Source organism: Oryza brachyantha, chromosome 1 (genome assembly GCF_000231095.2).
Source record: "Oryza brachyantha chromosome 1, ObraRS2, whole genome shotgun sequence".
Classification (NCBI taxonomy): Eukaryota; Viridiplantae; Streptophyta; class Magnoliopsida; order Poales; family Poaceae; genus Oryza; species Oryza brachyantha.
In genome coordinates this window covers 14,508,334-14,532,107 of record NC_023163.2, presented here as the reverse complement: position 1 = coordinate 14,532,107, position 23,774 = coordinate 14,508,334, and the positions used below count along the sequence as shown (strand labels likewise).

The 23,774-nt window shown below is 39.3% G+C and overlaps 2 protein-coding genes and 1 long non-coding RNA gene across 5 annotated transcripts; all 3 read right to left on the bottom strand.

Annotated features, from left to right (window-relative positions):
• Positions 1 to 2,043: 2,043 nt before the first annotated feature.
• On the bottom strand, positions 2,044 to 3,016 carry LOC107304738. The gene is made up of 2 exons (XR_001550775.2): positions 2,880 to 3,016; positions 2,044 to 2,460 (listed from the first exon to the last, which is right to left on the bottom strand). It is a non-coding gene; the product is annotated as an uncharacterized LOC107304738 (long non-coding RNA).
• A 1,752-nt stretch (positions 3,017 to 4,768) lies between these two features.
• LOC102699723 (pre-mRNA-processing protein 40A) lies at positions 4,769 to 16,685 on the bottom strand. Of its 3 annotated transcripts, XM_006644192.3 has the most exons (30): positions 16,579 to 16,685; positions 15,881 to 15,966; positions 15,712 to 15,777; positions 15,313 to 15,612; positions 15,038 to 15,181; positions 14,862 to 14,923; positions 14,668 to 14,737; positions 13,813 to 13,865; positions 13,667 to 13,724; positions 13,527 to 13,593; positions 13,265 to 13,448; positions 13,119 to 13,191; positions 12,680 to 12,778; positions 12,517 to 12,585; positions 12,373 to 12,450; positions 12,154 to 12,240; positions 12,031 to 12,065; positions 11,771 to 11,876; positions 11,485 to 11,565; positions 11,307 to 11,399; positions 11,183 to 11,236; positions 10,980 to 11,096; positions 10,804 to 10,902; positions 10,473 to 10,520; positions 10,295 to 10,387; positions 10,017 to 10,124; positions 8,685 to 8,749; positions 7,682 to 7,784; positions 7,138 to 7,446; positions 4,769 to 6,027 (listed from the first exon to the last, which is right to left on the bottom strand). In XM_006644192.3, exons 2-30 carry the CDS (start codon positions 15,914 to 15,916, stop codon positions 5,893 to 5,895), a joined length of 2,892 nt encoding a protein of 963 aa, XP_006644255.2. In that variant the 5' UTR covers positions 15,917 to 15,966; positions 16,579 to 16,685; the 3' UTR covers positions 4,769 to 5,892. The 3 variants fall into 3 exon arrangements, with proteins under 3 accessions (XP_006644255.2, XP_006644253.2, XP_006644254.2); XM_006644190.3 differs by having other exon boundaries at positions 13,265 to 13,593; XM_006644191.3 differs by having other exon boundaries at positions 13,265 to 13,593; positions 15,038 to 15,169.
• Positions 16,686 to 19,252: 2,567 nt separating this feature from the next.
• LOC102699443 (40S ribosomal protein S15a-5-like) lies at positions 19,253 to 23,024 on the bottom strand. The gene is made up of 3 exons (XM_006644189.2): positions 22,721 to 23,024; positions 20,692 to 20,852; positions 19,253 to 19,660 (listed from the first exon to the last, which is right to left on the bottom strand). Exons 1-3 carry the CDS (start codon positions 22,848 to 22,850, stop codon positions 19,562 to 19,564), a joined length of 390 nt encoding a protein of 129 aa, XP_006644252.1. The 5' UTR covers positions 22,851 to 23,024; the 3' UTR covers positions 19,253 to 19,561.
• Between the last annotated feature and the right edge of the window lie 750 nt (positions 23,025 to 23,774).

Below are 23,774 nucleotides of genomic sequence, written 5' to 3'. Positions count from 1 at the left end.
TAGTCACCTGGTACGAAAAAAGGTAATATTGTGATAACCGCAGTAAACTTAAATATAATTTAAATATAGTTTGAATATTAAATAAATGTTATCTGGCTTTTTATGGCTTGTCATAGCTACCGCCGAGATGTGGTAACCTTTGGTTTGTGCAACGTTTTTACATGCAAGTTGCATGCAGATCAGCATCAGAGCAATGAGAATACATACCACCGTAGCATTCCATCTGGTTTAAAGAGCAAAGATCACTATGTTTTATTTTTAGTGTAAGGATTATTTTGAGAGGGCATTGTAAACTTATAAATTAAACTGGTAGCTCAATTTTCTATTTTCGCAACATTTGATGTTTTAAAAATATTTCTATTTTTATATAATAATGCATATTTTTGTTCTTGATTTGGTTTATATATTGTTAATCTTTATAGAAAACCCAATTTATTTTTGTGCTTGAGATGAAATTGAATATATGAGTTGGCCTGTGTATGCAGGCATTTGAGAGATAAACATGGTATAAACTCGATGGCATGCAGATATATTGGTCAATTTCGAGAAAAGCTCTACTCGGAAAGCTACTATATATTGAGGGAATAATCTCATATTTTAGCAACGAATTGATACCATGCATGGTTTAGATAGAGATTGTCTTGGGGCAAGTACAATAGTCTTTATTATTGGGCTCTCTTCGTTGGTACGTAAGTAAATTTGATAACGTGTGAGAGAGGAGTACAGAGAAATGTTGTGACTATATATGACAATGGCTTAGAGTTAACTCTTAATATTTATAGAAGAGAATTCCGTTACGGCTATAGATAGATAAAAAAAGAAAGGAGAGTAATAAAAAATTATTTTTGATATATTGGTTAGATACTATCTTGTACATGCATTAAGAATTTTGTTGGATAATAATCCCATGGTTACTTTACTGTTGTAATAGGGCAAGTTTGATGAATTGATGTAGCATATATAAAATGTTCCAATTGCACTCATAATCAGTAATGTCAATTAAAAAACACTACAAGGCAGAGTGCACAAAAAAGGTAAAATTTATCTCACTCTTCTCCCCTTACCTGTTTCGAAAGCACGCATATTTTGCTAGTTTATAATAAAATTTAATATCCCCTACCAGATTGTCAGGATGGCCGGACACCATCGATTGCTCTCCATTTAAATGAGTAAAATTATTTATTTTATGTAAACTCGTAGGCACGTGATGCTTGCGAGTAGCATGCACAAGGTCTCATACCTGTCACCGGTAATAGGTATACCAGGGATATTTAATTATCTCATAGGCATGGGTATATATATGCAGTGCATGTGTCCATTATATTTAAACCTGTTAAAGTTGAGCTAGGCCCAATTATGTATTGGGCTAGGCCTAGGGCTAAATATTGAAGTCCGAAAACCTAAAATTTATATAAACACAAAAAAATCTCGAAAAAAAAACCCCAAAACCTCAAAAAGAAAGCCCAAGTGTTAGGCCAAGGGTTTAATTTTTGGAACAATTGCATAAATGGCCCTACTTTAGAGTTCAATTGTAGATTTAGCCCTATTTTTTTACTTTGCAGATTTAGTCTCGCTTTTCAAAAATGAAGCTCACGTTTAGCGCTACTCCATTAAGTTAGGTTAACTGTGTTAAAGTGAGGAAAATGTAGATGTACCCTTGCACATTTGACCTTGTTTTGTTAGTATTATTGGCATATTTGATCTTGTTTTTACACATGTGTCTACTTTAATAAATATTTGTAATATTTAACTTGTATTTAACATATTTGAGTCAGTTTTGATTGATATTTGAGTGAAGTTTGATAAATTTGACTAAAATTTAAAATACATTCGATTAAAATTTGTGGTAAACAAAATTGACATAATTTAGTCTGTTTTTTTACAACATAATTACTGCAAACCACCGTATATACGCGCTAAATTTTTGTACACTTAACAAGTGGGGAAAAATTGTATTCAAACACGGTTAAACCATATAAAAATGCATTGCATTTGCATGACATAACATATCCATTACATCGGTCCACTCATAAATTAAGTTATTATAAAAGATAAAGCATTATTGTATTCCCAAAAAAATGACAACTTGAGGAGAAAGAAGAGGAAATTCTTGTACAGGCAGCAGTAATGCAGGCAGGCAGAGACATTTCGCTGTGGTGCTTTGATGATTGGTTGGCTGGCTGGCTGCTTGATGGTCTCCATCCATCAGGTCCACCCAGCAGTGATCCTTGAGATTTCTGATCACTGATCAGTAATCACCAATGGACAGCAGATGGAAAATTTTCTTCTGTCCTGTCCCTGAATTCTTCTCTTCTTCTTTTTCTTCTCATGCAGCACATGAAGCTACTACATCAGGCAGTAGTACCAACCAGTTGGATTTGCATTGTCACTTAGCCCGCGAGCAAGAGCCTTAAATTCCCCTGCAATTCTTGCTCGAGCCGATGAAAACTTACTTATGATCTGAACAAAATTCAGTTTTGAGGTTAATTAGCTAGCTGTCGTCAGAACACAGCAGCATGTATTATGCCGGTTTCATATATACTGTATTTCATCGACAAATTAGGCAGTTTGACAAATGACAGTGCCTGAACTAAGAAAATTGTCCAACATATATGACAGGTAAATAACAAGAAATATACCGACCAAATGACAAAATTGAGGACTAGCTTAGCAACAAATTGGATATCAAAATAGCATGCAGTTTGAGATGTTTGCAGGTAACGAATCATATACATTCAGTGCTAACAAATAATGGTTAAAGTAAACAACATACGCTTGGCTGTCTTTCAGAATCACAACATGCATACAAATAAGCAAGCATAAGCCAGTTTAGTGTTCTCTGCAGACACAGGTGGATCAAAAGAAGGGAAGATGCTCACCGGCACTCCGTGCGCTGGCCGCGGGGCCGCCGCACGCTGGCTGCCGCGCGCCATAGCTTGCTCGCCGCCGCTTCTTTTCCCCCGCGATGGTTGCCCGCTGCGCCGCGCGCGCGCCCTGGCCGCCGAGCCGCCTCGCGCCGGCCCGCCCCCGCGCGCCTGCTCGCTCGCCGCGTACCCTTGCCGCCGGAGCGCCGCCGCGCCGTTCCCTCGCGCTGGCCGCCGAGCCGCCTCGCGCCGGCCCGTCCCCCGCGCGCCTGCTCGCTCGCTGCGCGCCCTTGCCACCGGAGCACCGCGGCCGTTCAACCCTAGGGCGTGCGTTCTAACTGGGGGAGGGGGCAGATAGGATTAGAAAGTAGAGAGGGTATTGTTGTCATTTCGCGTGTTATTTCTTTTTCTTCTATTTTTTCTTCTTACAGTACTCACGGTAGATTAATAGTATGACCAAACGGAAGCTTCGAATTTGAAGAGCGGGGCTGAATTTATAAAGTGAAAAAAAAGGAACCAAATCCACAATTAGACTCTTTAGAGTCAGCTATGCAATTGTCCCTTAATTTTTTTTCCCTAACTGTCAGGTTCAGGCTAGGATCGGACCTCAGTTTTTTGGGTAAGCTTTTTCTAGGTCCGGTCCGATGTTTGAACATGCCTTACGTCACTTTGCTATCCGTAAGCTAAGACAAGCCTAGTGAAAAAATCGCGAGAAGAATGGTTAACCAGCAATATACGTAAGGAATAATGAAACAAATGTGTGCGCGATTAGGAACAAGTTCAAGCACGAGTTTAAGTCCTCAATAATACATATCGAATTTTCTGTTCTCCCTCCCATTTGAATCAACACTCCTGTCTCCTAAGGACATTCAAAATATAATGATTAAGATTGTTTTCATATAATTAAATAAGTTGCTACGTATAATAAATCCATTGTGGTAACTGAGTAAATAGAAATAAAGAAAATACAACTTATATGAGACAAGATTTATACCGTCTTATTGTTACTCAAAAAAACACCTCTTCTATAACAAACAAAAAAACCAAGTGGTCTCTTTTGAAGAACTGTTTCTCTCTTTAAACAATCGTTTCTCTATGAACATGTGAAGTCCATATCATCCGTTATAGCGACTTGTTACAATGCACGAGTATATTCCTAGTGAAACATAAAAAGAGAGTAATCGCATTAAATTTAAATATAAATTAGAGTGTTTGCATTAAAAATATAGAGATGGAAATCATTGTTTGTGATTGGCCTAACCCTACTCATATTTAGAATAGCTCCTTAGCATTCCCACATCCATCTCAACCATCCTAAAAATAGAGTATAAGATGTAAAAATTAAGCTCTAGCAGAATATTCATCTCATCCTCTATTTTTGGATATGAAAGAAACTTCATATTGTGATGTTCTCTCTATTCTCTAAAGAGATAGGAATATCATATATGGATGATCTGTTATTTTAGATAATTATCTAAATAAAGATATGATCAAATTTAGATAAGCTGCTAAGGTGTTCTTATTACCTTTGTACATGCTCTGGGAACAGTGTACTTTTCGAGCATGTAGCTTTTGCCAACTGGAATAATTATTCCAGCAGAGATAAAAGCACATGCAACTACAGAGATAAGTTACCCTTATTTCCTGCAGGTACCTACCATACACGCCATACTAGGTGAATAATTCACTCCGACGAATAAAGGCCGGTTGAAACGCACAACACATGAATAAAGGCGGGTTGAAACGCACAACACATGGCACACATCACAAATTGCGTGCAGAACCAACGCCGCGCCGGTTACAGGGATCGACTGAAACTGGCTGAATAGACAATCATGAATAAACGATACCAACGAACGGCTTATAGGCAGCCATAACAGTATAACACCCTAATGCAAAAGAGGTTTGTGAGAAGTTAGCAACTTTCCCCTTCCCAGTTTTTTCTTCATAACTGAATCTACAGCCATAATACAAGGATCAAAGTTCAACCATCCAACAAAAATCGCCCACAGAATCACACTGACTTGATGAGAATATCAACAGCGTCAGATGCAAGTACATCCATCTATAAAAGCACCATAAATAGCAGCAAGCTATTACAAACCGCTAATTACGATAACTATGTTAGATGGCAAAAATAAATAACAAGATGTTAAACAGCTCCAAAGTGCAAGCACTTTACTAGTGTCACAACTCGGATGAAACTGCCACAGCAGCACAACCAAGTGAGTTGGGCAGGCTTTGCCTCTTGCCATGCTTCCAACTAAGAAGGCGTACTTCCCATTCCATGCACCCCCGGCACCCCGCTGCCAGGGCTCGCTGGTTTACACCAACAGACAGCTGCCATGCTCAATGGTGACAACAATGCAGGTGACGGAAACAGATCCATGGAGAAACACGTCTTGGAGATCAACAGCACTAATCTCAGGATGCAGTTGCGACTGGGCACAACAGATGTTTCAACGAAATTTGTCAGTAATAAACCTTAGTATTGCATGCATTTCCCACCAGGTCTAGTAAAGGATCTTTTTCAGCCATTAAACACTTTCCAGCCCCCCTACCCTATACACGCCTACACCCAGATAACAACAAAAGGGAGGGGGAGGAATAAAGATCTATGAAGGCAACAAAAACGTTTTGCAGTACAAGAAGCTTCATGACTGCATTCTCAATATCCAAACAATGAAGGCTATCGTCCATTTCTCCCACAACCCAAATCAAGACAAGATATAAAACTTTCACATTAGCAATCCCCATAAAGAAATAATCCTTTCTCTGGAGAAAGATTTATAGTTGCCAACAAAACGCACCATCATTTGATGTCAAAAAAGGAGGGGGGAACTGTATTATGATACTGCAAAATGGTATAAAATACTAGGTAAGTCTCAGAGCATGTACACTAATTCCAGTGATTAACACTACCAAATTCTTCAGAAGATGCACTACTTGAGCAAAACAGGAAAATGGCAGCAACTAATAACATGGCAAGGGGCAGTAGTACTGACAATATCAGTGAAGAAACGAACGACTAATGAATCTCCCCATCTTCTCCAAGTTCACCATCTTCAAGGTCATCACGTGTGCCATTTCTGCGGGAATTATCTCGATCCTTTTTATGTCTTTTGTGGCGATTTTCACTATCAGAGTCTGAAGCATGGGTATGCTGCAAGAATAGCATTCATAAAATTATTACATGCCTTAACCAAGTTTATTCAGTCAGGATAAACATGAATAAGATTTACTGGAATACAGCTATCCTACCCTCTTCATGGAAGAGATTTATAAGGCATAGTCAATTAAAATTCAAACTTGTTGATTTTGACAAAAATCTAGTCAAATTATAAGTAAATGTACAGTGAAAAGGCTACACTAATAGGTTAATTAATAGGGAAAATTGCAAGGCTGCTACTATAATTTTGCTAAATTGGAGATATGTCATCCTGACCCACGTGTCATTGATATGCCAATAGATTCATATTTCATAGCTCTTTCACAGTAGGGACCACTTAACAAGATCCTAATATTGCTGCTAGATGAGCTGGAGAAAAGATGTCCAGCTGAATACAAATATCATATACTCCCTCATTATGCAAGAAAATTACAAGGCATATTTTAACCTATAAAAGCAAACTTATTACTGGAAAAAATTGCCGAATCACAAGTATATTTATTGTAAAAAGGCCATAGCCATAGATTCATTCGCACATTAGGGACCACTTAACAAGATTTGAAGAAATCTTTGATATTGCCAATAAAGCACATAGCTCTTATAATATTACTGATAGAAGAGCTGGATATATGCAGTGTTACTTTTCACTAGAACGTCCTAAACCCAATTCTCCCTTTCACTGATAGAAACTATATTATTAAAAGAAACTAAATTACGTTTCAATAGAAAGCTTGAAGTGATGGCATTGTTAGCTTGCAATGGTTCACCAGAAGCTGTGGCTGAGATGCTTACAGCATCCTACCGCCACTATGCCTTTTACATACAAAAGTTGACTTAAATGTTAGCATAAAAAATTAGGACCAACAAAATTATCCACCAAAGAGTTCAAATAACTGTCCACTTGAGCATCAACGCTAATATCTGGTGAGGATGGAAGGTATTTAAAGGGAGGTGGCAAGGTCTGCTGATAAACAGCACTAAAATGGTAATGTTTATCATCCTAGTACGGTAGTACCAGGGGCCGTATGCATGATACAGTGCCATACTGGCACCAAATCACCCATGCTTAGAAGCTTGATTTGCACAAAAGCACAAATGTTATACCTTCCTTGATTTCTTGCGATCACTGCTATGTCTACGGGACTTTTTAGAGTCATCTTTCTCATCCCTTTCAGAGCTCACATCATCTGCAGTGTCATGGTGGCGTCTCTTATGCTTCTTTTCCTTGTCCTTTTCCCTTTTCTTGTCTTTCGAACCATGGCTATCTGCATCAAGAGCATCACTATCCATCTCATCTCTCCTCGATCTATCCTTTCCTTTGTCCTTTTCTCTTTCTTTTTCTTTGCGTTCTTTCTCCTTCCTTTCTTTATCTTTCTTCCGTTCTTTCTCTTCACGTTCCTTCTCTTTTTTTGCCTAATTGAAGATACAAATTCAGGGGGGAAAAGCATAAGACAATGTTCCTGACAAAGAAACAGATGATGCTGATACAAGTAACGATGTTTCACCCATGTTATGACATACACATTCTGACAGACAGCTAAGTGTACAATTACCAATTGGGATACAGCCTTTTCAATAAAATTAACAATAAATATTGAATAATATTCAAAAGATAAACTGGAAGACAATATAGCCGTCAGTATATTACCTTCTCTTCCTCCCTCAAGCGCTCCTTCTCTTTTAACCGTTCTTTCAAGTGTACAACACACTCTTCAAAAAGCTCTCTAGCATATGAATCGCTGTCCAATGCCCTAATGCAAAAAATAATATAAAACCATTTTATAACCCAAGCCCACATAAATAGCATAAAAGTATGATAGCAGGCAGTCAGAAAATTCAGTCATTCAGAGAACATGTATTTTGCAAAGGAAGCTCTGTTAACATCTTGGTTCAGGCGATTCAGTCATTCACTGCCTTGCTTGCCATGTTGCTGAACAGGTACAAGAACCACTATTTAAAAAGAACTATTTTGTTGCACCAAATACTGCATTGGACACACATTTTGTCTGTGGGCTACAAATTGTCTCGAGTTGTAACAATGTAAAATACGGTTAGTACAAGAGAACCTAGGTTCAAAAATTATGCAATATTAATTAAATTATATATAAAAAAGGTTGTGCCATTGTTATTCTAATTGCTACATCTCAGGAACTCGAGGCAAACTTTTCTTCCATCTACCCGTATTTATCAGGTCCATCCGCCATTGAGCAAGGCAAGGCAAACCAACCCCGTTTACAACCGAGGCAGAAAAGTGTAAGAGGGTGGCACCATACACAACAAAAAAAAGAAGAAAATTAGAAAAATATAATATGAGCCAATATTGCATTCAGCCAATCACCACATTGTAGCTCTGTACACAATAGTCAGCGCAAGAGCCTATTTAAAGCCACCTCGTATCTTTCCTCTGTTACCCTAGCCACAGGTGAAATAGGTACTCCCTCTCCCATGCAGAGGTGGCCCTCTCTCCCTCTCGTGCACTAAGCTATAATGGGGTTTCTGCCGCTGGGTGACAAGGATGGTGCACCTCTGTGGCAGAATGGAAGCATCACCACCTAGAGCTCCAGGGAGAGGCTATCCCCCTCTCTTTCCATCACTACTCTGGTTTTGGTGAACGTTTATCACAGCATTAATTTTCAGAGGATTGCCCTTACTTGTACTCTTGGCTATCTTCGAACAGTGCTTTAGAATCATCCCATGTTGAAGAAGCTGATATTTCCTGAAATATTATAAATGAAATATATATCAGTCCAAGAAGATGAATCTCAAGAGTGCAGTCTCAACCCATGCTGTTGCAGTTGGTGTAAAGCATATTCATGAATTTAATCCAATACACGGTTCTGCATGCTGGAAAGCAGTTTTCGGCAATGTCCTCCAATAAAACTTTAATGATATGTGTATACCTTCTTGCTATTTGAAACTAATGCCCGTCCATGATTTATCAATATGTTAAAAAAATTACACTTCACAAAAGGAAAGCAAGAAACTGATGGACTTTGTTTTTGTTTCTGGCCAGTACCCGGGACCACATTGGAGAGGATTAGATATTATATGTATACTGGAAACTGAGCATTGCTCTGACATGTAGAACCGAAATTACTGTACATAAAGAGGGAACTGCAATTCACTATCAATCAATGAAACCATTGCAAGTCACGGCTAGAGGAAATGAGCAACAAAATTAGTTACTAGCCTAAAAGCTTTTAGGAAACATATTTTGCCTGGCCATAAAAGCTCATTATTCAAGCACCCCAGAAACCCCAGTACAGTAATATTTCTGGTTCCAACTCATCAATTATTTTTCTATACAAATCACATCTGAGAATTATAAAGAAGCGTGAAGATAATTATAACCTTAGTTCAATGAGTAAATAAGCACAGCCATTTTTCCATGGATATTTTTCAACTATACACTTCCAACGTGTTTACCACATACAGTTCATTGATATGCCACCAATGCACACATATAACTTATAAAAGAATACACTGTAAATTGATTTTATCAAAAGATAGTTTTCTATGCAACGAAAGTATAAATAAATGAGTAAATAAAAGGGAATTATGGATCATGCTGGCAGCTGAGAAATCTTCCAGGCTGTCAAACAGTTAATAATGCTTTGCTCTATAGTGCCGTGTTAACTTTATCGTGAAAATTGCTCAACTTTCAATAAGCATAGCAGGACAATTAATTGTACTTCATCCCAAAATATAGCTACATAGTACAGTTTCGGGAGAATTAAGGATTGAGGTAAAAGTTCCAAAATGCCCCTTATTAATGCATTGGGGTTTGATGGGATTGAGAATATCATGTGTGGGGTGCGGGTTTCAGGGGATAGTGGGGTAATAGGGGCCATTGGGGGTAGTATGTGGAGTAATGAGGTAAAATTCACTTCTTACACAATTTGAATCTAAAGGTAGTTATATTTTGGGATGGATGTAATAGGTAATCAGGGATGACATAAAACAAATTACAGTGAGTGCCGCACCTTAATTGAGTACAAAAGGTCTGAGAAATTTTCACCCAGTCGCTGGCGCTTCTTTGCTTCCTTCACCTCCTTTTCCCTGAGCCTTTCAACTTGATCATCGTAAATGAGCTGCATCAGGTCCAGCAAAGATAAGAAACAATATCGACAAAAGCTAGCATTCTTAAAAGTCAAAACTGAACATGGAAATCTTTATAGCAACAGCAGCATCAACAATACACAACTATAGTATCATCTTCATCAAACATAATCAAATTTTGAGGCTGACAAAAGAATGACACCTTCATGTTTATGTTTGTTATTCCTTTAAAAGTATCATCCTCCATAACAGCAGTTTGGAAATCCTCCAGTGTCCATGAAGCCACCATAGGAATCTAAACAAAATAATAAGCTTGTCAGCCAGATCACAAACTAATTACTACAGATACATGCCTATGAAGTAAGATTGTAAAAATGAACCTTTCCAGACTTCACTGCTTCTTTAATTCGAGCCTTGTCATCTTGATACTGAAAATGATGGTAGGAACATGAGTTCACACAGAATAAAAGAGCAAATATTCCAAAACTTAAATGGTGATTGTAATGAGATGGGAATATTATAGGTTCATGTTTTTCTAGTTGCATGATGGAAATATTTTAGTTATTGTGTTTCACGTAGGATGAGAACAGGTATAATTAACATCTTTCAGTAGGACCAAGATGAAAGCTAGCCTTTGCCATAGTTCCTGGCCACCCTCTATTCATGCTTGCATAAGGTAACTATAATGCATTGGATACACTAGGGACCAACCTGTTTCTCAACCTCCTCCATTACATCTTCAAACAGTTCTTTTGGCATAGAACCACTTGTGTTCGAGGCCACAGCCATGTAAACATGTGAATCTTTAACCTACATAATTTTATATATCAGTAAAGAAATTGTTTTGATGTTTTAATTATATTAATAAAAAGTGCATTCTCAATGACCTGGGCACAGTAATCACGCCAACGAGTTTTTGCATTAAGCATTCCTTCAGCTGCATGTTCTTCCAACATCTTGCGAAATTCATCACGATTTTTGCGTTCTTGCCTCCTTATTTTTTCCTGACAGCATTGACTAACTTAAACTTTCGTCTGTATGGACAAAAGAACAAAGGTAGTATAGAAGTGATAAGGTATGACTAAAAAACCTTGTGTATCCGCTTGTGCTCTTCCTCTTCTTTCTCCAGATCCCTTATATACTCCTGGATTACACAGAATACATAGTTGAGGCAGAAAATTAAGAAAATCACTGAGGATCTAAAAAATACTAACTTGGAAAATCTCCAGGCGATCAATCTTTTCAAGTCGGGAACAGCGTTCATCATCCTCAAGCCGATCTTGCACTTTCCTCCACTGGGTATTTGCCTGCAGCATAGCAAAAGACATTATTTGTCATTGATGGAGCTGTTTGCATATAAATTCACTAAATAGTAAATAGTAAAGAAATAACCTTGATGAATTCACATGACTCAAGAAAAGCTCTATATTCTGCTATGTGTTTTTTGTGTTCTTCAGCAGCCCTGGCTCTTTCCTATAACAGGATGATTGTTAGATCTTGATTCATAGTCAAGCCATGACACAAATATCCCCAGTTTTGTCATTAGCCATACTAAAAAACTGTGGGATATAAGTCAATTAAACTAAGAGATTGCAGAATAGGATTTTCTCTACGATGTGTTCTAGAAACAGAAAAATCCAACACCAATAAAAAGAGAACAGAGTTTTTATGTGACAACCTTCTTCTGCAGTTCCATAAGATAGTTCTCAAATAAGTCTTCACGCTCCCTTGGACGCTCAACAGCACTAAACCTTTTATCATCCTCAAACATAGTTATTGCTTTACTGCATAACATTGAACACGAACAAATATAAGGCATGATTGATAAATAAAAATTGCATTGCATCTAGGAGCTCTATTAGTTTGGTAAACCAAATTGCATTGAACTATCACATGATTGCTAGGTACAAATATAGAAGCTTGAAGACAGTGATATACCTCCATCTTGTTGATGAAGTAAGCTCCTTGCATTCCTGAAACAAACAACAGAAATAAAATAATAAGTATAGTCAGAACTCAAAACTAATGAGTAAGGGGCAAAACATAAATGAGATATCTTACTTCTAGCATAGCTAAAAAATCATCACGCGCCTTCCTCTGTTTGACACGTCTTTCTTCAGCTTCAAGTTTTTTCCTCTGGTTTAGATACTGTAAGAACAAACAGGCTTGGCTTCAGTGAACCATTAAGTATAACAGAATACAATAATGCAATACAAGACTTAAAATATTCCATGTAATTGCTTAGACAGATTTTAGCTCATACAAGAATGAAAAGCTAACCTCATTAAAAGCTTGCTTTCTCTCTCCAAGAGTTTTGAGGGCACCGTACCTTTTGTCATTTATGATAACCCTCATAGCCTGGATATATTATACCCAGTGTCAAGCATTTCACTAACTGACATTGATTCAAGTGAAATTACATACCTGATCCCATGTCCAATCAGACTCAACATTTGATGATTCAAGCAGCGCTTTGAACGCATTTTTAGCTTCCTATGAGTCAAAATTTAAAAAAAAATAGTGTACCTATGTGAGCTTAAAACTTGAAATGCACAGTCCGTTCTTAATGTGTGCCAAATTCCCTTACCAACTTGTTAGCATAGATGACAGGTTCTTCTTCACTTGTTTTATCCTCCACTGGAGTAACATTGATCTTCCCTGGAAGTGGCATGGTCTTTTTGGCCTCCTACAGAGTAATATAAGAGGCATAAATGTCCAGGTGTACACACAAACACTGCTGCTACTTTCAGATACAAGCAACTGTGTAAGCACTAGGCAGAAGAGCATAATTGTGACCATCAACATAGCACAATCAATCATAAGTAGGCATAAATTTCTTTGGAGACATTAAACTCAATTTATCATGCAAATATCTGTCCAAATGTGCAAAACGGTATGCTTCCATCACTACTCACAACATAGCTTCAGGTAGATGAGATCATAACTTAACTCAATTATCATGTAATTGCAAATCTTAGGAACTCAAAACTAGAAATCTAGAACCTGTGAGATGAAACCACACTTACCTCCAAATCATCAGCAGATGCTCCATTTTGCATGTCAGCAGTGCTAGCTTTAGATGAGTATTCGTTATTGGCTCTGAACAAATAATATAACTATATTAGCAACGTTTCAGTGGTGATGAAGCATTAAGTAAAACATTGACAATTACCTGCTAATCCCTGCATCACTGGCAACTGATGGAATTCCTGTGCTTATGACAGGAGTAATAACAGTACTTGGACCACCATTTTGCATGGCAGTATTTGATGAACTGGAAGTGTTCTCCATATTGTGCGAGGAGCCAGCACCAGGAGGAACAGAGTTCACTGCTGCGTCAAGTGTACTTGAAGCAACTATACTCATCGTGGAGGACTGGTTAGCAGGTATCGAAGAAGGTTCCACAGAGTTAGAAGTGGGTCCAGAAGGAGCACCAGCAGTTGTTTCTGTTTCATGATCATGGCGTGAATTTGATGCCTTCTCTGCTAATTCGCGCGCCATCTATAAGAGAAGAGAATTTAATTATAGATATACTACAATCTTCAATAAAACCTCAAAGGAGGCATTAACAAACCTTTAGCTCATCTGGAATCGTCCATTTGGATTGCTTTGTCACCTTATTGTAGTAGTACCTAGAATGGTAAAGTAGTAAGAACCGACAAGAGTGATTTTTCTGAACTTATATATTAGTGACAACAACCGTTTCCATCAAGAGCTTACTTTCTACCCTCTTGTGTAGTAAACTCTTTCCATTCAGTTGAGGCATCAGCTCTCTATAACATCAAGAAAATTAAAAATATAAAACACATAGCATTTAGCATAGCAGAGATGGAGGGAAAAAGGTAACGGTGAAGCTGTTATATAAAAAAACGTCCAATACATCTTTTCAGTAAGAAAATGCATTTTCTGGGGTAAAGAGTAAAAAGGTCATTCTGGAATAGTCTAATAATGAATTCCAATTCACCCCTTCAATCTTTCAAGGCAATCCAAACTGAATAAGCCCCTCAACTTTAAAATTCAGAGCAGTTTGGAACCTGGTGATGGAATTGATTGTAGTGATACCAATCAAAATGGTGGCTAGATCAGAGGAGTCAGCAGAAGTCCATAAGCCATGAAATCCACATGATCAAGAGATTCATTTAAAAATAAACACAAATCTTCTCTGTAACCATTCCCATTGTGCTCTCTTCAACTCTTCCTCATATATCTATTTTCTCTTTCTATCAAGTGAATTACCACTTTAATGTACCAAGTTAACCAGACCACGATGATATGTATGTGACCAACATGGTAAACCTTCTTAGGAAACCACAATCAAAGAGTGATTTGTATTTTCTTTCGAATCGAGATGTGTCGGTAAACAGTTTTGTAGGGCAATTTAGCATATGGACTGCTCCATAAATGATGTTAGAAAAGTTAAGAAAAATTTAAGAGACAGAACCCCTTAGGTTAGGGAAATGTAAAGTAACCATGCCATGCTCTGCATATTTTTATCATAAAAAAATAAAGATAATGGAAGAATATATCTACACAAAGAAAAATAAAGATGGCATATAAGCACACAGCCAAAGTAACCTCCAAAGGTGTCATCAGTTCAGCAGGTTTCTCCCAACTTGATTGCCTTGTCTTCTTATTATAATAGTACCTAAAAGACAAGAGAGGGAGTGAACCAAATAAGAGTAAAGATCAAAACATGCAACAATAAATGACGCTGAGCACGATGAGAAAGTTAATGGCAGAAGGCAAGTAGGTAACACAATTCAACTTACTTTTTCCCATCATTTGAAGTGTGCTCTTGCCAATCTGAAGAGCTAGGTTCGCTGGAATTGATCTATTCATTTGCAAACTCAATTGGTAAGGATGTCATATTTGATAAACCAGAGATAGTAAATTCTATCTAATACAGAAAAATAAACTGATACAGAAGAGATTATGTGATATTTACTGAAGGCAATGTAGTGGAAGATGACACAGGTTGATGCCCAGGCTGCACAAGAGGTGCCACAGGAGGCACATTCTGACCTGGAGCTGGACCCCAAGGTTGCACTATGGTAGGAGGAACAGATGATGGTTGATACTGCAGTGTAACCTATAAGTATCAGTGACTTATTGGCAAGGAATGGCATTCAAGATATGGCATGAACCAAAGGTAAAATTTAATACATGCGTCAAATGAACTCACAGAACACACAAAATGCAAGAAAATATAAAAGGATTTACCGTATAGGATGGAGGTGGCATAGGGCCACCCATGGTGGGCATATGGCCTCCAGGGAATGTTGCTGGCGGCTGCAGAGGCCCAGATGACATAGGCCTAGCTGGCTGATAAGCCATAGGAACAGCTTGTGATGTGGGTGGAACTTGACCAGAGTGAGGCAAGTGCTGTGCAGGTTGTTGAAAATGTGGCATCTGACCTGGCATGCCAATGTTAGCTCCTGGCATGGCCTGGCCAACAGGCCGAAACTGCTGCCCCGGTTGCATGAACTGGGGAGGCTGCTGCAGAGGAATGACTGGCCTAAACTGAAATTAGAGCATGACATCACATATTAGGAGTGTGTAAAATGATTAAAAAGGTCCATACTGTGGATAGAACGGAAAATTCCATCGTGGGAAGTTTACCTGCAAAGGCATCGGAGGTCCCAAATTTTGAGATGGGGCACTAGAGCCCATCATAGGAGGCCTTTGCTGCTTGAAAGAGAGAGTAATAAAAGGAAGAAGTTAGTGCATCACACAACAAAAACCAAAACTTTACACTGAAAATTGCCATCCTTATCACGATAACATTTACCTGCGGTGGCCCAGAAGGTTGCATATTACTCGCCATCAAATAACATCAAAATGTTACACAAAAAAAGAGGAAACAAGTTTTCCTGACTGCCAAGCAACAAAAAGAAAGAGAGAAAACGACAAGTTAGGACATTAAATGCTTGTGAATCAATCAAGTTGTGAAGAAAACTGCAATAGTTAACTAAACTTGACAATCAACTTGCTCAGCCAGCTGCGCTTTGGCACGGTATTTGTATATGTATCTATATACAAATCAATACGCCATATTTTAGTATCTAGTAAACATGATAATGGATAGCTTCTTTTGGCTCCTTCCTCTCCCTCCCTCCTAGCGAGGAAGCGAATAAACAACCATGCCTTTTCTATAGCTGATGAGCTAAAACTAGACATCAATCCAGCAAACTACTAGGCGAGTAGCTGGTATAGGTTAGACATTCGAACATAACAGATCTCCGCATGCCCTCATGAGAAAAGACTTCACATTTTATCTAAGCACAATGTCCCCACGAAACTAAGGGAGGATCGAATTATCAGAACAAGATCACGTCCCATGTTCTGACAGAATCAGGGCAGGGGCAGAGGATTCCGTTAAACCCTAAAACAACTACCGGGAACAAATCTGCGCGATGGATAACTGGCGACGGTTCGCATCAAAACGAATAGAAACGCAAAGGAAGCTAGGGTTTCGTCGGTCGTTACCGCGGGGACGAATCAATCCAGGCCCGGATCCGCGGTAGTCCAGTAGAACGACCGCCGCCGCCGCCGCAGCCACGGGAGAGAAGGCCCCCTCCGATTCGGGGGTGGCAGGAGCGGCTCGGCGGGAGGAGACCTAGGCGGGGCGGGGCGCACGGCCTGGGCGCCCCCCGCGAGTTAGGGCGGGCGCTGCGGCGCGGGCGAGCGGGCAGGGCAGGGCAGGGCGGTGGCGCAGCAGAGACGACTCGCTGCGGGCGCGCTAGCCTGTGGCACGCCGGCGGCGAGGGGTTGGGGGGGTTTAGGGCTAAACTGGGGTATGGGAACGATGGAAGGGTGGGTGGGTGGGGCGAGTCGTGCGACACGGGGGGTCCCAAGCCAAACCAACTACAACGAGGGTGCTAGTGTGCTGCTACACTGCTGCTGCTGCGTGTAGAGATGGTAACGGATATACCTTGTTAGACCATACCCCATGGTCCGTATCCATGAACTAGAAATCTTATTTCATTACGCATACTAAGGTTAGACATGTGGCAATAACGCATAGAGGTGAGTAGTCTATTTAGGTCCTCCAGTGTTGGCAACAAGTAAGGTCCGACAGACATCAACACCTTGTAAATCTATTTAATGCCACATCATGAACATTTTGTAAAAGAATTTATCCATGGTGGCATTAAACTGACGAAGAGACTAAGCCCCATTCACAATCAGAAGGAACACGGTGTCATTGCAAGGCTCATAGTATCAAAGAAGACAACCTCAAATCAACTAACAATTAGTTAAGTCCGACAGTATCAAGCGATATGTTAACGTCTATGCTCCCCACAAGAATGGCCCTAGCATAGGCCTTCTCCTCCAATCAAGAATGACATTAGCAAGATCATCAAGGAGACCACACTTAGTATTCTCATTAGCATTGGCTGAAATTGTAGGCTAGGACAAGTTGAGCAAGGTCAATCACCCGTTAGATAGCCTCACAACCATAGGCAACAAATGTGAATATGCATGTGTGATGCATATTCACGAAAGTTGAATATGTCTAACTGTTCAGGGAGAGAAATGACACACAGTTTTCCTACAGGCGCCATCCCAATAGAGGAGAGCTCCATATGGTGTCTCAGCATCACATGGGCAACAACAGATAGGGACCTTGCTCAATAGTAGCGGTAGCAAGACTGCAGAGGTGACAACAACATTGTTAAAAGTGGTAAACAAGCATGTAGATAAGGCATCAACACTGTTAAGAGCAAAGGAAGCAGTGCATAGTAGAGAGTGGAAGAGGTGGCAAAACAACAGCAAAGGTGTTGTCATGTTTATCTTCAAGCGGTGGGCAAGAGGAGCAGTTGTACATGTTAGAGAAGAGGAAAGAGGAGCAACATGCGACAACAATGGACTCCTTCCCTGATTCTGATGGTGGCTATGGCAGTGCTCTGCCCTGCTTCAGACAGAAAGCACATACACCGTTAAATCTCATATGAATGATACAACTATGTATAAAGTCTGTACTTTCTACTGGATAAGAGCAAAAATATGTATGAATGTGTTTATGTCCCTTAGACGTGAAGGGTAACTACACATTATAGCAGCATGGACTTCTTATATATATGTATATGTATGTGTGTATATATCTAAACTATTCTAAAAGAAGGTAATGGTGGTGGTAGCATATTTGTCATTTACCAACTATATTATATATTATCAACTATTTTATGTATATAAAATATTTCAAAATAGTCATGTGTATTGGTTCTTATTTCTTCTCCAAAATTCAAGTTCCAAACAATGCTAATATGCGTATAATTTATATTTCTCCATACCAAAGCACAAGTATTTAGCTAGTATATATATGTATGTGTTTATATGTATATATGATGTAATATGAATGCTCGGTTTGAGTGATAACTAATGTAAAGAATCTATCTATTTTAGATGATAGCACAAATAGCAATACGGATGTGAGTTAGAGCATCTCCAAGAGATGTCTAAAATTGATCCCTAAAACTAAAATTTGGGAATTAAGTAAGAAAATATATCTCCAACAAGTTTCTAAAACATTCATAATATTTACACATGCCTAAATTAACACATTTATATCCTAAATTTGGGGCAATAATACTTGTGTATCATACAAGTTATTCATTTTTATATTTCCGTTAAAGAAGGACATAATTGTTATGCCTAATAATTTTTTTAGATGAACCCAATATAAATGTTTAGAAATCAAAATATTAGCATTCTCTTGGAGATGCTCTAACTGAAAATGCTATAAGCACTGAGACATCATCTTTTTAGTGGAGTCTAATTCTTTCTTTATTTTTATTAAAAAATGGTGTTTGCCTATAGACACACCCTTGGCTTGCACTTGTTCACTGTTGCCACAAACTAAATGAAGATATTTCTGCCGCCTAGGAATTTAATAGTGCCATATTGTATCGTAATACAAAACCCAAAAAATCTTTAGGGAATCCAGCATAAGTCACAAGTGCCACAATGTCTCAGGAAATCACCTGTGTTTTGTTTTTCCTTTACAGATCTCCAACAGAATTATAGGAGTTTCATGATCTGACAACAACGCTAGAGAAGCTCCTGTCGAAACATCAATTTCAAAAATCCGAAATATTCACCGGTCACCACCATGAACATTACTCACAGTCACAAGCAAGATATCAGAAAAGCTTATGTATCAGACACAAACTGCCATGCTCTGCAAGACAATAAATAGCTGCTCCGATCAACAAAATAGTTACCGATGCATCTCCAAATATCTAGATGCAATTGTCATATCAAGACTACAAGTCCCAGCGAAGGATTACAATATTTTCCTTTAACAATTGGCATCTCCTAGAGCTTTTAACCGTCTTTTATGCGTTATTGCATTTCCTGCTGCCCATGAACAAAGGGAACAGAACTCAAAGTAAAAACAAAATGAGCAGTGATAACAAAAGGGCTAACAAGGCCAAACATAAGAAGACAGTAAACCCATTGTTCCTTCTCAATGGAAATAGCCAAGGACTTGCCCGCCCACGTTCTGCTTAATTGCTTCCTCATGGTCGAGGACACCATTTGGGGTTGTGATCACGACATAGCCCCACTGCGTAATAAACAGTGCAGCGTGTCAGGAATAACACATTTAAAACTAGCACAATGCACAAGTGGTTCTGAATTGTGTAAAAATGAGAACTCAAGAACATCCATGCTAGGTAGGTAACGCTAATTAGTTGCTTAATATAACTGGAATTTTTTTGTATTGCCCATTCATCAATTCATGCCATAAATGAAAACAAGAAAACCAAGTTTTTGCAAGAAATCAAATTAGACAAAGTGGCTTATCACCATGAAAAAATAGCACATGGTCCATGAATCATATCACTTGCTTTGCCTTATGAAAGGGCAATTGCATTACAGGCACTTCAAGACATGCTCCTTATCAACTTTCTCATCACCCATATTACTTTATTGATTCAATTTCTCAAAATATTTTATGCTGACATGTTAAAAGGGTCTGCCACCTCAGAAAAACATTGCAACAAAAGAAGATAGATTACTTACAATTATGTCAATTAGAAATAAAAATTATCAAGTTTTCTAAGGGGTTAAGTGTTGGAGATACTAAGACATTGCAAGCTATTGCCCGATCTAGTCAAACGTTTAGTTGCTCCTAAACATAGTATACACAGCTGACATTGTATATATTCCATTACTTCAAGAGTAGATACAATATCTAGCATTCAAATCAAGAACTTATAAGAACTTGAGCTTCCTAATTCTCTAGATGCCATTTGCAGTATCAAAAAAGGATAAGCAAAAAATGTCAAACAACTGACTGAATGTTTTTAAGGGGTCACATATAAGTACTCCCTCCGTTTCATATTATAAGATATTTTGACTTTCTCTAAAGTCAATCCTACTAAAGTTTGATCAAATTTATGGAAAATATAGCAGTATCTACAACACTAAATTAGTTTCATTAAATAGAACATTGAATATATTGTGAGAGTATATTTGTTTTATGTTGAAAATGTCGTTATGTTTTCCATAATTTTGGTCAAACTTAAAAGAAGTTTAACTTTGAAAAAAGTCAAAACATCTTACAGTATGAAACAAAGGGAGTAGATAGGATACCTGCCGTGTTGGAAGCATCCGAATTCTGTATTGTTCTATTTCCTTGGCTCTAATATCCTGCCTATAAGTAATAGCCTTACAATCTTTAATTCTTCCATGAAGCTCTACATTGATTTTTCCAACTCTATGGGGATCAATGACCTCAAATTTTTTGATGTACCCTGCAAAATATAGAAAGTATATATGTCAGAAATAACTGGACATACAGCAGATATCGGTTATACAGCACACTGAGCAATATTAAAATATTCCCTTCACTTTCCTTGCATGCAGAAGCCAAAAAATAAAGAGAAAAAAGGCGAGTTCATATGCCAAGTATCAGCTTATTTTCCTTAGGTTTGTTATCCATTTATTATGGTGCATAACACCATGTATTTCATGTTCAAGACTGGTGCAGTAAGGCAACCACTAACTTGTCAGATGAAATGAGTACAAGAAGCTCAATGCCTAATTACAGCATAATCTAGGCCTCTAGGGAATAGCACAACATGCCACATACAACACATTGAACAGCTAAAAGGGTAGGCCAATCTGGCAAAGGCTAAAAGATAGCTTGGCAAAGCTACCGATAAATATTTTTCATCTTATGAATGTGTATATGCTCCTTCATTTTTCCAATAACAATTCACAATTACAATTACGCTAGCTCACTGCATTTCATCCATCTTGAGGTGGCAAACATAAATCATGGTACACTCTCAATGAAATGCTTGCATCAGTAAAACTCATAACTGCAGAGAATCCGTAATACTCTCGATGAACCCCACCCCTCCAGTAGAGAATCCGTCAAAATTGATACAAACATATGCTATGCTTGGTGGATTATGTCCTCATTGATTACTCGGCAAGGACTCGTGAGTCACAAATATCATGGGCAAGACCAGCATAGGGGCATGGGGGTACATCTGTACCTTCAAAAAAATTGACCAAAATCTAGTATATCATGTATATTGGCACAGATACTTTTAGTTGGGCTAAAATGATCTTTTGGCTTTTGCACCCAAAATAGCTACACGGACCAACCAAACTCCATTCCTCATGGGCTCATTGATCATGTAAGCTACCAATCTTGGATCCATCTAGCTGACCATGTCGCACAGAGGCCGCGTTCTTTGCCCCCCTCAAGTTAACTTATCTCCCTCATTTCACGCGCGCACGCTTCCCGAACTACCGAACTGTGTATTTTTTGCAAAAATTTTCTATAGGAAAGTTGTTTTAAAAAATCATATTAATCTATTTTATATTTTTAAATAATTAATAATTAATTAATCATGTACTAATCTATTACTATGTTTTCCGTGCCATGCCAGGGATAAGTTAACTTACCTGCTACCTACCGAACGCAGCCAGAGTGGGCAGCATCAAACAACAGAGAACAGGATGCTGATGCTCACACATGATCAATGAGCGATTTGGAAAATTGGGAACTCTGATATCAAGTTGTGCTCTTTTGTCATTCAATTGATTGGAAATTTTTGAATGGCATTGAGCAATGGAATGATTTATCCTAAATATGTGAAGTCCGGATTTTGGCCATAGACCCTTTAAAAAGAACTGCGCCAATTCAAAAATAGATTTTGTTCAATCATTACAGATATCAAAAAAAATGTCTGAGAAAGAAAGAGAAAATAAAGAGGAACCATTCAACAGACTACTTTGATAGAATGTATATGTTTGAATTTATTTTGTAGCACAGCAAAAAAATGTAGACCTAGAGTTGAGGTCTTCATGCAGTAGAAGAAAAGTGAAACATAAGTTTCTGATGAACCTTAAATACCTATTTTTCAAGGGGATTGCACAGATATAATTTTTTGAACCTTCGGTTTTTCTATAGAACGAACACTCACTCCGATAACTTGGTATCCCCATCTCCGAAAATCCTGCGTCCGCCGCCGGAAAATACATACACATCTCCGCCCGGCGATGGGGGAACGGGCCGACGAGCCGCAGCGCGGCACGGGAGCAATAGGGCTCTTGGGTGGAAAAATAAACAAAATGACCAGCTGAGGTAGGTAGGGTTAGTGCGCACCTCGGTGCTTCATGATGTTGAGGAAGGAGACCATGACGCCGGAGATGGGCTGCAGGAGCGCCGTCGCCTTCCCCCTCCGCTCCGCGTTCACCATCGTGCGCAGCGCGTCGTTCAGGATCCGCCGCCCCATCTCCGCTCCCTTTGCCTCGCTCCTGCCGGACTGGATGGAGCCTCGGAGCACAGGTAGGGATGGCACTGGACTACTGGGGTCCTACGTGAAGAGCTCCACCAAATCTAAAGCCGGCGGCGGCGGCCAGTCGCAGCTGGTTCGTGCCGTCGCGCGACTCAGGAGGAGGAGGAGGAGGAGGGAGAAAGAGAGTTGGGCCTTGAGGGAAAAAAGAATCCAATGGGCTCAAGTGTAGCTATAGGCCCAAGCAAACGAAGCATTCACTTCTTCAGGCCTCACCGTTGCTTAATGGGCCTGCGCCAAAGCCCTACGGGGGCGGCACTGTGGACTGTAGTGCACATCGGCTAGGGATCCACCCGCAGGTTCGGGTCCCCGGCGGATACCCGCCCCTACAGGTATGGGGGCAGATATGAATTTTGACCCGTGAGTAATCGAGTCCGGTGCCTCGTATATGGGCGGGTTTAAGTCCTACTCGCGGGGACCCTACAAAGGTATATTAGACTATAATCTCTTAAATTAGAATCCATATTTCCTACGCCGGCGAGGGGCAAGGTACAGAAATCGGCGAGTGATGGATCTTGATTATTATGTATTCCAAATGATGGAATGATGGATCATGCATGAAATATTCAACTTTTGTTCAAGCTGAATTTATCACAATCTTTTATTTATTGTGTTGATTGAAGTAAGATGTTACTCAATGCGGGTGAGCGGGTCACCCGGTCGGGTTGCGGGTATCCGATCGGGTTGGGTACGGGAATTGAATTCTGCCCGTTTCTCCAATCGACTCTGGGTTCGGGTATATAATTCGGGTGACAGGTTCGGTCCGTTCCTGTCCAACCTGCCCCCGACCCGCCCTGTTGCCATCCCTAACAACGTAGCCGATTGACACTTGGGACCTCTTTTGTATTATTGTACTTCACGTTT